This window comes from Trichosurus vulpecula, chromosome 3 (assembly GCF_011100635.1).
Source record: "Trichosurus vulpecula isolate mTriVul1 chromosome 3, mTriVul1.pri, whole genome shotgun sequence".
Lineage (NCBI taxonomy): Eukaryota > Metazoa > Chordata > Mammalia > Diprotodontia > Phalangeridae > Trichosurus > Trichosurus vulpecula.
The window spans coordinates 288,034,497-288,051,022 of NC_050575.1; the positions used below are offsets into that span (position 1 = coordinate 288,034,497).

At 38.2% G+C, this 16,526-nt stretch overlaps 1 protein-coding gene across 1 annotated transcript in view; it reads right to left on the reverse strand.

Moving 5' to 3' along the window:
• Window positions 1–16,526, reverse strand: part of ACOXL (acyl-CoA oxidase like) — a 531,229-nt gene continuing 514,703 nt past the window's right edge. The window contains exon 19 of the mRNA XM_036753019.1: window positions 1–213. Within this exon, the coding sequence (XP_036608914.1) occupies window positions 1–213 (213 nt within the window). The remainder of the gene's footprint in view (window positions 214–16,526) is intronic.

Sequence of the window (16,526 nt, forward strand, 5' to 3'; positions counted from 1 at the left end):
TTATAACTTGGCCCCAAATTTGAGTCGCTGGTGGCCCATTCCTTCCCCCGGTGACTTCGGCTGTTCTTGAAGCTGGGGTGGAGGGTAAAACGCCCAGGCTGCTCGGGGATTGGGAATGCCAGCGATTGGTGCGTGGATGGAGCTGTGAGGGATGTTAAAGGCTGAAATCACTTTCAGTGCGTCCTCTTTCACCGAATCACATAAATTCAGCAACTGCAAGACAAGACACAATGAGAGGTCAAGCTTTGTTGCTTCTTCGATTTGGGTGCAGGGTATCCTTCCCCCTCCTCATCCCACTCCCTTCAATGCTCACTCTGTCTCTGATTCTCTCTGTGTATCTCTGTCTCTCTCCCTCTGCCTTTCTGTCTCTCTCTCTGTGTCTGTCTCTGTCTGTCTCTCAAAGGCAGGTTCTAGGATCACGAAAAAGTATCCCTTTTCCCCTCCTAGAAACTCGACCCTAAATCTAGGAACTACTCCAAGCTTCCCTAGATTCACACCTCCCCCCACCCCTAAATTTAAAAAAATAAGTGACTAAAAGAGGGAAAAATTGATCGGGAGGAATCAACAAAACCCTAGACCACCTGTCCAGAGTCCTTCCACAAACAATGTCCCCTGACTTATCGAATTAGATACTGTGGTTTGTTGCAGCTTACCAAGTTTTGTAATGCCAACATTGTCTAGAAAGGGAGCTAGGTTGTATGTAAATACACTATACTACACCTTTCTATCTGATCAGAAATACCTCTGAAAGTTGGAAACATAGAAGACAAACAAAACTAGCTTCCTGCTGGCACATCCCAGTACACAGTCTGCAGGCTGCTGCTGACAATTTTCTTTGGGGGTAAGACAATTGCCCAGGTGTAGACACAGACACAGATACACAGACACACACGCACAGACACACACACAAGCTATTGATGTTTTCCCAGTGGAGACTCCAATGGAAGCATCTCTGTTTTTCTACACCTTAGCAAAAAAGGGACAAAAGAACTTCCTGCCTTTCCCAATCTTCACTCCCATTTCTCAAAGCTTCTCCAGTTCCTTTTCCTTAACCCCACTCAATAAAGGAAATCTTAAGAAAGCCTCATGGGCTTTTTTTTTTCTCCCACAGCTTTAAAAATCATGATTTATACAAATGCAAGCTTTACACTCTCATGTGGTAGGAGTTTTAAAACTTGAACTGATGATGTGAAGACCACAGTTTCCTTTAAAACATGATATGGCCAGCACCCCCTTTCTGGTTTACTCAAGCAGAGGATGCATGCAACAAATGGATGAAGGGGGGAAAAATGCCATTTCAATGCATAGTAGTAAAAAGAATCTCTCAAGAGAGTTTATCTTTCTTCCAAATTTGCTGTTCCAGATGTATTGTTTTCAATGAACACTAAATAGTGCAGCTTGTGGTAAAGAATCAGATCGGTAGTGAAATCCTTTTGATCATTTTGGGGATGTGTTCAAAGTTCAACTTTCTGTGACTCACTTTCATTTGCTAAGAGTTCCATGTTAGTAAATAACATTGCTGACTAATCACTGGTTACTGTAATTATAAAATGTACCTAATATAAACCTAAAAGACAACAGGAATAGGATTTCAGAGGTGGAAAGGATCTTAAGAGATCACCTAGCCCAACATTTTATAAATTAGGACACTGAAACCCAGGAGGTTTTAAGATCCTCATGAGGATTTCATTTTTACATTTTGTCTCTCTTTTTCTCCCCAACACTATGCACAGTGCCTGGTACATAGTAAGCTCCTAATAAATGCTTGTTGACTAAGACAACATCTACATATATACATATAGTAAAAAATAGATACAATACGAGGTGGGAAGAAGGCCCTAGTGACAGGGTGTCAAGAAAAGCTTCATGCAGAAGGTAGTGTTTAAGCTGAGCCTTGAACAAAAGTAAGGATTTTAAGAGGGAGTGCATTCCAGTTATAGCAAATGCCCTGGGACTACCATCCCAAATCCTCATTCACATTAGGGGATTGGGGCCTATTCTTGTCCTCTCAGGGTTCTAGGGGACCCTGGGGGACTGTCATGAGCCCCCATCAGTGTGCTTTAAGCCCCACTGAAAAATAGTTTACATCATTTGGGTCAACTTAATTACTTTTAGAGAAGAATATTTACTAAGCTGGTATAGTAAGAACAATTGGTCCAAAATATTCCCCAAACATCTATGATACACTTTGCAACAAGTACATACAGAATCCAGGGAAAAGTGAGCACAAGCTTTGAATATATAATGTGGCAAGAGATAACACAGCTCCTGGTTGGTAGAAGTCTTTTTCTCCCTTCATGGGGGCTTCATGAAGTTATCTTTAGTCATGGTATAGCTTTCTTCTGGCATCCTCATAGAAACCTTCAGTAAGAAGTTTAGCTGACCTGTATTAAATGTCAATGGTCTCATTTTGTCAAGTTACTGATAAAATGAGTACAGGACTCAGGTTTCTAGACTCCCAACCTTAATAAAAAATATACAAGTTTATAGCTCCACACTTCAATACTTCAAAGATACTTTATTTCATAGGGTTCTATATTCCCTTTATAATTCTTATACTCTTTTCTAGATAGTGTTGTAAAGTTATATAGTGCTTTCAGGTTTGCAAAATGCTTTATACACATTATCTCATTTAAGCCTCATAACAACCCTGTGAGGCAGATAATAATGAATTATGCCCATTTTATTGGTGAGGAAATTGAGGTTCAGGAGGTTACATCATTTTTCAAAGGCCACATAGCCTCTATTGGCAGGATTTGAACCCTGGATTCTGACTCCAAGTATAATTGTCTACAACTACACCACGCTTGAGTCTCTTTTTTGTTCTATAATTCCCCCATATCATAATCACACATGCAAGTAAACAAATTCTTAAGAAAAAGATGATTTGCTTTGTCCCATAAAATCCAATCAACTTCATGAATAATATACAAATTGAGGGGCCAGCTTATTTCCTACTGTTTATGTTCCTCATTGGCTGTACAATGGTGGATCTTAGTTTAAAGGATTAAGAACCATGAATTTTGGGTTGCTCTGCTTAGTCAAAATTACCAATACAGTTAGTGGCTATAATTTAAAAAGAAGGAAGGAAGGAAGGAAGGAAGGAAAGAAGGAAGGAAGGAAGGAAGGAAGGAAGGAAGGAAGGAAGGAAGGAAGGAAGGAAGGAAGGAAGGAAGGAAAGAAAGAGGGAGGAAGGAAGTGAGGGAGGAAGGAAGGAGAGAGAAACCAGCCATCACTCCTTGTTCCACCAACTGCTGCTCTAAATCCAAGTTTATCATTTGTCTATGTCATATCTTCATTTCTGTAAAAATGCAATGATGATAATTGCTATTAATTAGCTGTCATTCTACATAACTGCATTATAAGGATGTCCAGGTGTTTCTTATATATCTATTTTCAAAGATACCTATGATTTCATTAATATAACTAGGTCTCAATTAGTGTGAATAATGAGTCCCCTGAAGAGGTCCCATGTATTTGAATTTGCAATATTCAAAGTTATAATTATGTAAAATAGGGTAATTGGTTCCAGCCAAATGGAAATAAACATGTAGTGTAAATATGAATAATGTGAGCACTTCAGGGGAATTCATTAGTTAAACTAACTGGAACCAAACTGTAAAGTTAACATACAAAAATTACTACAAGAAAATTATAATTATTTCTATGGGACCTGAAGAGCTCTAAAAAAAAGTAAAATACTTTAATTGAGATTTCATACCATAACCATCTCTATAAACATGGGTATATTTAATGGTAGTAATTCTAAATCATAACCCAATTTGTGGCCCATGAGCCAATTTAGATGACTTATCACTTAAAATCATAATAATATATTTAACCAGAATAAGTAGTAAAAATAGTGATCTAACAAGTTGCCACTCCAACCCTACTTAATATATGTCCTTGAACAAGTCATTTTTATATTCAGTTTCAGTCTTTTCATCTGTGAAAGGTGGATACTGGACTACGTAATCTCTGAGGCCCCTTCTAGTTTTAGTATTCTGTAACTCTTAAGTAATAATATCTCCTTTTAAATAAATAGGGAAAAATAAAGCATTAATCTGTGGCAAAAACAAAGATATGGTGCTTGATGTTAACTAATATTAATATTAATGGTGCAAGGGATAATTGTTTTGAAGAAAGAAATATATTGAGTATTCAATTAATGATGCATGATTATCTATTTTGCGGATTATCCAGACAAATTTTTAATGCCAGAAGGACTTTCTTTTGTCCAAAGCTGAATTATAGAATTGAAGATTATTAGAGTTCGAAAGGACTTTAAAAATTATCTAGTCTAACCTTCTTAATTTTTGCAGATGAGGAAACTGAGGCTCAAAGGAATCAAGTGACGAGTTCCAGGTCTTGCCATTAATTAGTAATAGAACCAGGATACAGTCTCCTGATTCTTAGTCCAGTGTTCTTTCTATCTCATTGAGTTCTACTATTAGTTGGTGTCTGCAGAAGTGAAAACTAATTTTAATAAGTCTAAAAACAAAATAGTTTGCTTCCCTCTGCAATTATTTGGCATTTAGTTCTCTGTGTTTATATTATGTATCTATGGTAAAATGACAAAAGACTGATTTTTTTATTTGACTTTTCATCTCCAGCACCTAGCACAATACCTGACACATAGCAATTAATGAATGCTTATTGAATGAAATTAAAGACAATCTTGTTGCCCCCACCAATTACATAATTCACTGTAAAACAAGATCAAAATGATTTGGGGGTCATCTCACGTCGAATTACCTGCAAGCCGGTTCACCTCTATTAGCATGGATAATCCAAGTAATTAAAGAGAAGACACTTGTAGGAGCCCTAGAAGCAGCTGCTGAAGAACACTGTTAAAATCCAAATTATTTTTTATATTATAAATAACAAACTATGTTGACGAGAGGGGCTATATTTTCCTTTGTCAAGTTTAAGCCTTTTAAAATGCCAAGTAAACATGTATATCATGCTCTGAGCTCTTAACAATGTGATCTTCAGACCTAAATTTTGGTTTGCCAGGAAACTGGTTTCTGGTTTACGTTATAACAAAGGTTTCCATCAGAAAAACTAAACATAACATTTAGCTGATAGACATGGTTATTTGAGGTAAACATTTTGAAATGGAACCAATTGATGTCACTCCTCTCTTTACCAACCTTTTGCATTTTTATTGCAAATTAGGTGTTGCAAAAGTGAGTGACTTTATTCAGCTAAGACTTCATCAAGCCTAAATCTCATTTAAAGCATAAGCTTCAAAACAACTAAGAAGATATTCAACACACAGTACTTTAGGGCTGCCCTGGAGCCTGAAAGGCCTCCCAGATTCACCTCCTTTACAAAGCATTAGGGGAGGGTTAGAAACCTTGTCTAACTACTTGGGAGCCAAAGTTTTTGTTTGTTTGTTTTATTGTTCTTCTGCAAGCTCAAATACAGCCCATGGGTTACTCCAGTAGATATTAAAATTGACTTTCCTTTAAATGCTTCTGCCACCTCCAGTCTGTTTTGTTGTTTAGTTGTTTTTCTTGTCAGATTCTTTATGACTCTTTTGGGAGTTTTTTGGCAAAGATACTGAAGTGGCTGGCCATTTCCTTCTCTAGCTCATTTGACAGATGAGGCAAGCAGGGTTAAGTTACTTGCCCAGGGTCACATAGCTAGAAAGTGCCTGGAGGCCAGATTTGAACTCAGGAAGATGGGTCTCCCTTACTCTAGGCACTGCACTCCACCCACTGCACCACGTAGTTGCCCCTGAAGTAGGTAGTATAAGTACATTAAGAGAGAAGGGAGGTGAGGCTTAGGTTATAAAGTCTCATAGTTGGTAAGTGAAAGAACTGAGACATGAAATCTAGCTTTTTTTACTCTACTTCAGTATTCTATTGCCCTGTCCTGCCATATGTATACATGCATGCATGTACACATATGCACATATATAATATTGTATACATACATACATTGCACATTCTAAATATGCCCATACATATGGAAGACAATCATTGCAAATCATGCAATCTTTGCGTCAATGGGGACCTTAGAGGTCATACAGTCCAATTCTTTCCTTTTACAGAATTTTACAAAGGAAAGAAGCAAAGTGACCTGCCCTGGAGTGGGCATTGGGGCCATAACTAGGAATTCTTTCACCTAAGAGGGGGAAAGGTTGTTGCCAGCAGTGGCACAGATTACAGTGGTGGGCAGCACAGAGGAGATGATTCTGTGGGAAACTGGACAGTGACAGTGTAGCAGAGGGCATTCCAACAATGGGAGCTGTCATGGCACCATGATGACAGGGCGTTCCTCATTACTTATCACACCTATCTCCTGTCTCTTGCTACTATGGCAGCCCCGCCCCACGCATGCATGAGTCTAGTAAGTGCTTTCGAATGGATACTTCAGACAGTGCATGTAGAGCAGTTTATTAAAGAATCCAGTTCTCTTCATTCCTTGCTTCTCTTTCACTAGTAAGTTCATATAGTACTTTAGCATCTATAAGTTTACATCACAGCAATCAATGCAAGTATTATTAACTCCATTTTATAAAGAAACTTTTTTTAAAGTTAAGGGCAAAGTCCTTGTAACAAAAATGCATAGCACAGTCAAGCAAAATTTCCCTATGTTGGCCATGTCTGAAAATGTATGTCTTATATTGCAAATTGGTTCTGTCACTTCTCTGTCAGTAGATGGATTACATGCTTCATCATCAGTCATCAGTACTTGTGGTTAGTAATTGCATTGGTCAGACTTCTTAAGTCTTTTAAAGTTTTTTTTTTCCTTTTCACTTCACTATCTATCAATCCATTCTAGTTTCCTCAGATTTCTCTTACATTCTTTATGTCATCATTCTTATTGTAAAATAATAGTTCATTTATTCACATAGTATAATTTGTCTAACCATTCCTCAATTGAGGGATGCTTTTTGCTCTTCAGTTCTTTGCTATAACAAAAGAGTGGCTATAAATATTTTCATACATATGCGTTCTTTTCCTCTTCCTTGGGGTATAGGCCTTGTGGTACTGCTGGGTCAAAAGGTATGCACAGTTTAGTGCCTTTTGGAGCATAGTTCCAAATTGCTTTCCAGAATGTCTGGGCTAATTCATGGCTCCATCAAGAGTACATAAGTGTGCTTATTTTCCCACAGCCCATGAAGAAACTTTCCCACATATATGACTGTGACCAGTGTTTTGAAGATATGTGTATATACACACATACATATGTATATACATGTGTATACATATGTAAACACACACACACACACACACACACATATATATATATATATATACATATACCTATTTATATACACTTACCTTTCACTTCAAGGAATTTTATTGTGGGAATTATACAATATTACTTGATTAAACAAGATTTCACCTTCATAGGGAATTTTCAAGTAGAATCTTATAGAGTTGAGTATTAGTTACATATGCAATTAATTATGTAACATATAGATTAGCTAGTATTTAAGTTGATAAATAAAAAGAAATATATATACTTATAAAAGTAAATTGAAATAAAATAAAAATAAAAATTAATTAAATTAATTAAAGCTATTAACCTTGTGGTCATTTCATTATATAAAAATAATAACCAATACTGATTAGGTTACAAAGTGCTTTACTTACATTGTCTCATTTGATACTTATAGCACCCTTGTGGGCTTAGGGACTGTAGATATTATCCCCATTTTGTAAATTAGGAGATCAAAACTCAGGTTAATTAACTTTCTCACAGTCAGATACCTAGTTAGATGTTCAATTTGAACACAGGTCTTTTTTGGCACCAATATATACAATTAGGCTAGGAAAGGAGGTTAAAGAAATCAATTCTTTTGTTTCTTATTAGTGGATTTAATAAAAGTTTGATGAAGGAGAAAGGCCATGGAATCACAGCACTCCTGAGTTCTATGAACTCAAAGGTCACCTTGGAGGTCCAGCCTCCCATCCACCACTAGGGTCCTCTCTGTCGTCATATAACTTACACTTGAATAACTAATGACAAGGGAATGATTAATCCATGAAGCAGTCCATTCCACCTTTGAATAGCATTGGGTGTTAGGGGGTTCTTACTTATAGGTAGCTGGTCTGTCTCCCTCTAACTTCTAGTCATTAGTCCTGGTTATGCCCTGCCATGAGGTTAAGGCTAAAATAAGAAGAGAGGATTATCTGTGAATGTGAGTTATGTGTTTTCTGCCTCTACTTCAATTCAGCTCAAGTGCCTGTTTCTCCATGAAGACTTTCCTGATCCTCCAGCTGCTAGTGCCCTCCCTCCCCAAAATACCTTCCTTTTGTATATGTCTCATGTGTCCTTTTACAAACACACACACACACACACACACACACACACACGCACTCTCTCTCTCTCTCTCTCTCTCTCAGAGTCTGAGGGCAGTTTTAAATTTAAAACTGCTTTAAAACTTTTTGGGGGGGGGCGGGGAGCAATCAGGGTTAAATGACTTGCCCAAAGTCACACAGCTAGTAAGTGTCTGATGCCAGATTTGACCTCAGGTCCTCCTGATTCTAGAGTAGGTGCTCTATCCACGATGCCATCTAATTGCCTTAGATCTAAAATTTTGGAGATACCCTGCACATATGTATATTTGTGTATCTATATTTATAATGTTATATATGATTAACACACAATATATACAAGCATATACATATATGTATAAACATATACCTTCAATTAATTGACAAATATTTATCAAGCACTTTCTATGTGCCAAGCGCTATATTAAGCATTGAAGATACAAAGACAAAAGTGAAACAGTCCCCACCCAAGAAGGTTACATTCTAACCAGAGACACACATATATATGTGTGAGAGATACAGAAATATCTCTCACATACACACATATACACATGCACATATGATACATATATGCATATACAACTCATATATATGTATATGTGTTATATATCTATGTGTCCAACATGAATAATTAGGCTAGGAAAGGAAATAAATCAATTACATTTAACAAATCAACACCATATAATAATTATATACGTACACATTATGTGTCTATATAGTATTATGTATGTGTTATACATGTGACTCCCTACATGATTATATACATATGTATTGTGTGTATTTATATATGATTTTATATGCATATATGTACATATATACATAAGTATATTATATATACTATGTATGTGTTGTCTCTGGCTAGAATGTAATCTCCTTAAGGGTGGGGACTGTTTCACTTTTGTCTTTGTATCTTTAGTGCTTAATACAGTGCTTGGTACATAGTATTAATAAGCACAATAAGTATGTGTATATATATGTATGTGTGTGTATATGTGTGAATGTGTATATGTATACATATGTGTGTGCTTGTATACATGTATCTATCTAGTTGAGTTCTATTCTGTTCCATTGAATTCTCTTCTGATCCACTACTGATGTTACTTTTGGGGACCAAACAATAACATGGAGTTCCTCTCATAGCACACCTTTCCTACCTTATAAGGCTGTTTGTGAGGCAAACACTGTGTAAATGGTAAATTTCAGTACAAATCAAAGAATTGCTGTTTTTATTACTGGGTGTTTCAACAATCCAGCTAGCAGCTGATGTGGAGGTGTAAAACCAACAACAACCAGCTCACAGAATGCTGCAAGCCCAGATTCTTTTGATTTGCTTTACTAAGGAAAGCAACATTAAGGCGTTAGCAATCTCAATTTAATCCAGCATACAAATATCATTCACTTAGTTCAGGGGAAAAAGCCAGCACCCTGAACTTCAGAACAAATACAAACAAATTACAAACAGACCAAATACAATTCATAGTTACCAAGAAAACCATCAACATCTGAGTTCAGCCGGAAGGCCCTTAGAGTGGCTGCCCAGAGTCCCGTGCCTCCAGGAGTGAGAGCCTTAAGCATATAACTCTGTTCTCTCTTTTTATACAGCTTCAGATGTCATCTGAGCAACCAGAACTTAGGCTCTTACTATTGGCTCTTCATTGGGCCCACCTGGAGCCCCACCTTAGCTACCAATTCACACCCGCATAGGCTTAGCACCTAATAGGGGTTTGGGGCCTGGGGTTTAGCACCTAGTAAGGCTCAATTGAAGACACCCAACTTAATTGATATTACACTGAGTCAGAGCCTAACCCACAGGGTTTATGGAGAGGACTACAGAGCATCAGGCAATCTCTGAATCCACTAGGGAATTTCTGTCCTAACAGCTATTTGTATGATCAATAAACAAGCATTTATTAATCACCTACTATTTGCCAGATAGTCTAGCCTTACACTAGGGATACAAAGACAAAAAATGAAACAGACCCTGACTTCAAGGAATTGACATTTTATCAAAGGAAACAGCATGTGCACATATGAGTAAATAAGAAATACACACCAAATAAATACAAGGTCAATCCTAGTCAGGGAAGGAATCAGGGAAGTCTTTATTCAGGAGGTGGTGCTCCAGCTGAGATGTGAAGGAAGCTGGGGATTCTAAGAGGTGAAGGCAAGGTAAGGAGATAAAGCAAGAAGATATAAAGAATGGTGTCAAGGAGTTTTGATAGTTGGAGAGAAGTATGAACTCATGGCAAACAGCAGCCATTTTGTCGACTACAAATAAGGTAAAAACTTCTGCTGAGAGTGAGAGGAAAGAGGTTGTAAGTGAAGTTTGAAGAAAGAAGAGAAAGTTTGGATCAACTACTGTGGGCAAGCAATAGTTCTTTTTAAATTCCTTTTGACCAATGTCTGCCATTTGCTCTGCCATTTGTGCTCTCACATAGTCACCTCTTCTTGCCAATGTAGATCCCCACCTGCCCTGCCATTTGTGGTCTCACAGAGTCACCTCTTCTTGCCAATGTAGATCCCCATCTGCTCTGCCATTTGTGGTCTCACAGAGTCACCTCTTCTTGCCAATGTAGATCCCCATCTGCTCTGCCATTTGTGGTCTCACAGAGTCACCTCTTCTTGCCAATGTAGATCCCCATCTGCTCTGCCATTTGTGGTCTCACAGAGTCACCTCTTCTTGCCAATGTAGATCCCCATCTGCTCTGCCATTTGTGGTCTCACAGAGTCACCTCTTCTTGCCAATGTAGATCCCCATCTGCTCTGCCATTTGTGGTCTCACAGAGTCACCTCTTCTTGCCACTGTAGATCCCCATCTGCTTTGCCATTTGTAGTCTTCCAGAGCTACCTGGGGGCACTGGGGAATTAAGTGACTTAGAATCATACAACCAGTATGTGTTAGAGGTAGGACTTGAAGCTCAGGCTTAGAGTTGTAAGGGATCTCTGAGACCTTGTCCAATCTCAACAACATCCCTAAAAATGGTCCCCTGGCCTCTGCTTGATGTCCAATGCATCCCATCTCGTTTTTGTTGTTGTTCAGTTGTTTAGTTGAATCTGATTATTTGTGACCCCATTTGGGGTTTTCTTGACAAAGATACTGGAGTGGTTTGCCATTAACTTCTCCAGTTCATTTTATAGATGATGAAATTGAGGCAAGGGGGTTAAGTGATTTGCCCAGGGTCCCACAGCTACTGAGTATCTTGAGGCCAGATTTGAACTCTGGAAGATGAATATTCCTGGCTTGACTCCAGACTCACTCTATCCATTTTATCACTTATCTATTGCATTTTTAGATAGTTCTAACCAAAAGAAAGTTTCCCCAACATCTTGTAATTTTCATCCTTTTTTTATAGTTTAGCTCTCTGGGGGCTAAAGAGAACTAGTTTATACCCCCTTTCCTCATGCAGCTCTTCAAATACTTACAAATAGCTATCATACTCCTTTTCCCCCAAGTCTTCCCTTCTCTAGTTCCTCCAACCGATCATCTTATGACATGGTCTCTAGGCTCCTTGCCGTCTTGGTCACACTACCTGGTTATGTTCCAGGTGTTGACATCCTTCCTAAAATATAGTACAGTCTAAAATTGTATTCCCATATTGCACTGTTGAGTGTCCACATCACTAACACTCCCTCTTTTTTCATATAAGAAGGCTGACTGATTGGAATGAAGCATTAAGAACTTACTTTGTGCAAAGCTAGGCAGCTAAATGGCATAGTGGGTAGAGTAAAGAACTTGGAGTCAGGAAGACTTGAGTTTGAATTCTGCTTCAGACTCTTACTAGCTGTGTGACTCTGGGGAAGTCACTTAACCTGTCTGCCTCAGTTTCTTTATCTGTAAAATAGGGATAAGAATACCACCTATCTCACAGAGTTGTTGTAGGGACCAATGAGTTAACATATGTAAAGCTCTTTGCAAACTTTAAAGTTCTATATAAACGCTACTAGCTATTATAATTATGCAAAGCATTGGGGATACATCTCAAAGAACTCACATAAATATATTTTCTAAGCCTTGTATAGCTGAATTTTTGAACCCATGTAGACTTTAATTTCTATCTCCACTACATTTCATGTTACTAGATTCTAGCCCAATGGTATCCAAAATAAGGGCCTGCACCCCCATTGAGTCATGGCACAACCCCAACAAATAACCAATCAAAGAGTGGGCAAAATGGGTCACATTCACACACACACACACACACACACACACACACACACACACACCCACACCCACACCCATGACAGTTAATCACTGGGTTCAATACCACTTCACCATCCCCCTTCAGCCAGTATCCCCTCAAACTCCCCCACTCTGCCCTATTCAGCAATTTGACTTTCCTGTCAGTATGAGCTCCTAACCTTCCCCCTCTACACCGGCTGTCAGCTCCTCTGGGTGGTTGTTATATAATTAAAAACCAGGCACCAGAAGTAGCTATGAAGGCAATATTCAAACCCCTTCTCCTTACCCTACTTCTCCCCTTTTCACTCCCAGGGGCTGCCACTACTTTCCAGTTTTTTTTTTCAGGGGCTTAGCATGAGTAGTACAGGATGAGCAGGCACAGATTGGTTGCAATCTACCTCAAAGATCTCATTGTTTTCTCCTTCCCACCTCAAACTATTCCCTCTTCTGAACTTCTCCATTTCTGGGAGAAGGGAAGGAGAGGAAAAGTAAAGGAAGGAAGAAAAAAGAAGGAAGGAAGGGAGGGAGGGAATAAACAAGCATTTATTAAGTGCCTACTATGTGCCAGGCACGTGCTAAGCACTTTATAAATATTATCTCATTTGATCGCCACAACCACCCTGGGAGGTAGGTGCTGTTATTACCCCCATTTTATACTTGAGGAAACTGAGGCAGACAGGTTAAATGACTTGCCCAGTGTCACACAGCTAAGTATCTGAAACTGGGTTTGAATTCAGGTCTTACAAAGTCCAGGCCCAGTGATCTATCCAATGCAGTGCCTATCTTTTCAGTAGCCCAGATTCTCAACCTCCTCATTATCCTTGATTCAACTAAAATTTCTCTCTTCAGAAGTACCAATGATCTATTAATTGCTAAATCTTACGGCTTTTTCTTAACACTCATTCTTTTTGATCTCTGGTAGCATTCGACACTGCACTTTCTCATCCATGGGCTGCTAAAGAAAAAAATATGTCATCAACAAAGTATGTCATACTACTGTTTTAGTCTTTTTGAAATCTCTCTGGATCATGAATCTGTCATCCATTGTGCTGGCTATCCCTTTTAGCTTTGTGTCCCCTGCAATCTCAATAAGCATGTCATCTACGCTTTTATCCAAATCTCTGGAAAAAAATTGATCTTAGACATGACTATAGTTTTCATATCACATTTCATACCCATGTCATAAGTAGTAATATGATATAAATGTTAGCTACTCTCTACACTTCATCTTGCCTCTGAAGAACGTCCTTAGCTTTATTTATTGGATCCGAGAAAGTTGGCAGCTATATACACTTCGATATTTGTATGTGTTTGCCGACTAAGACAGTTTTAGGCCTCTTTTTGCCTCCTGATTGTGACATTTACTTTGCATTGGTTAAATGGTTATAGGAATTGATGATAATCAAGGTCAATGTTTTTATCTTTTTTCATTTCCTATTTTTTTGGGGCACTGACAGCTCACTTTGATAGGTTGAATGTATTGCAATTGTTCACAATATCTTCTCATCTTTAGCTTTTTCTCTAATTAGATGGTTTAAATTTTTTTCTCTTATGCTTTATTAAGTTAATGGTTTAAGTATACACAGACTGATGATTTGACATGGCTTCCATATGAATAACCATTTCCTGTCTGTTAAGATATATTCAACTTTTTTGTGATTGTTTGATGCTCACCATTTGTAGCCTATTTCAACTTTCTAATGTATAAAAGTACTCATCATATACAGATGTGAGGCTTCTCAGTAGTCTACAAACATTTGGCCTCCTTTGTGTCTCAGATGTGAGTCATATCATCAATATATTTTTCACCATCCTGACCTGTGTCTGCTTTTGCATTGAAGTTACTGGTTGAAGTAGGGAGCTGCCCTCTTTTACCTCATTTGCCCATAATGGAGATATTGAGGAAAATGAATATACCCAAGAAGTAACAGCTAATAATAATAATAGTGCTTGTTTTTTATAGCACTTTAAAGTTTGCAAAGTGATATTTACAAATATTATCCCATTTGATGCTCACAACCACACAGGGAGTTGGTACTATTATTATCCTCCTTTTTCAGTGAGGAAACTGAGGCCAGAAGAAGTTAAATGACTTGCCTCATACCTAGTGAATGACAGAGGCTAGATTTGAACTTAGGCCTTCCGGACTCCCGGGTCAACTCTCTCTCCAATGAACCACTTAGCTTCCTCTAACTATCTGAAGGCAACCAAGATGAAGCTATTGAAGACAAAGTAATTGATTCACTCTTTACTTCCCCTTTCTGCCCACATACAGGAGTGACAATTTTCCCATCCCCTTATGAGGTTCTCCTTGAGACTTACTCCATATGGAGGTTGTAACCATTTTTGTATATGGTATAGGTAGGAATGAGAATGATTTTCATTGCCTGCTTATTTTCCTACAAGTTACCTGGTTAGTCTGTCAAATAATTTTGTATTTGATTTATGGTTCTTGAATGTCCATGGCCTATGAATACAGTGAATACATTGGGGGTGGGAGGAATATTGAGCCATCATTTTTGAAATTGATTACCTAAATCACCCCACACTAAGCATGGAGGTTAACTAGGAGCTCCATGTTATCTAAGTATCAAATATATGTTCATTTGGTTTGGGGAATCTTGTCAAATACTTCAGAGAATGTCTCTGCCTCAATGTTCTGCAGCACATTGTATTTAAGTTACAATAATCTTCAAGGTTGTCATTTTACCTATGTTATCATGAGGACAGTGAAATGAAACGATCAAGTGTCCCCTGAAATGATGTTTCTTGTTGTTTTGGGGCATATAAGAAAATCAATTCCTTTGTTTTCCTTTTCAAGGAGAACCCACAGGGCATTTCTACAAGGTCTTCTTTTCTTATTGCTTTATAAATTGAGAGAAAATCAATACTGACATGATTCAGCTCTTCCAATCACATGCCAATGTGTTTTTTGCTGGACAAAAACCTCCCATGAACACTAATATTTATTGGGTTCAAATGAATTGCTTCTCAACAAGGCAATGTGATTAGGGGTATTTTAGATAAGATTCTAGAAAGTTTCTATATGTATTGAACTCTCCAGGAAATTGGCTTGAATAGGGGTGGCCACGGGCCATGGGACCTGATGATAAGGAGGACTTCCTTCAATTAGAGAGTCCACCACTGAGTCTGTACTGAACAAAATCACTTAACCTCTGGATTCACTTCTGCTTACTTTAAAAGCCTTTAAACCTTCTGATTAGACTTTAGTCCCTTTAAAACAACAACACTGTGGTTCCACCCACAAACACCAAATAAACAATAGATGCAAAGCACTACATCACTACCTTGCTTGTAGCAATGAGTAATGGCAGTCAGTGAGGCATTGTAGAAATGGCACTAGACTTTGAATCAAAACACCTGGGCTTGAGTTTCACCTTAGATCTTTACTAGCTATGGATCACAGGCATTTCTTAACCTCTCAAAGGTTCAGTTTTCTCATCTATGAAATGGGGGCCATACTCGGAGTCCATACCACACAGATTTGCGAGAAAAATACTTTGGAAACTTTAAAGCACTCTTGAAGTGTGAGTTATTATTTCACCCTCGTGATGATAATCATAATACTTGGTTTGGTCAGGTTTCAAAGAGGTTGTCCAAAATACAGTCAGTAAGCATTTATTAAACACCTACTATGTACCATGCACTATGCTAAGTGCTGAGCATACAAAGAAAGGCAAAGATACAGTATCTGTTCTCAAGAAGCTCACATTCTAATGGGGAAGGATAATATTTAAACAACTGTGCACATACAAGATATATGCCATGTAAATGGGAAGCTATCTCAGAAAAAAAAAATTAGTAGTAGGAGGGACTAGGAAAAGCTTCTTTTTCAGAGAATGAGATTTCATCTCAGTATTGAAGAAAACCTGAAGCTAGGAGGCAGAAGTGAGGAAAAGAAACATTCTAAGCATGGGGAACAACTGGTGAGAGCAAAGGAAAAGAGGTGAGAGATGGAGTGTTCTGTGTGAGGAATAGCAAAGAAGGTCATTGCTCCTAAATCATACAGTATGTGGAGGAAAGTAAAGAGG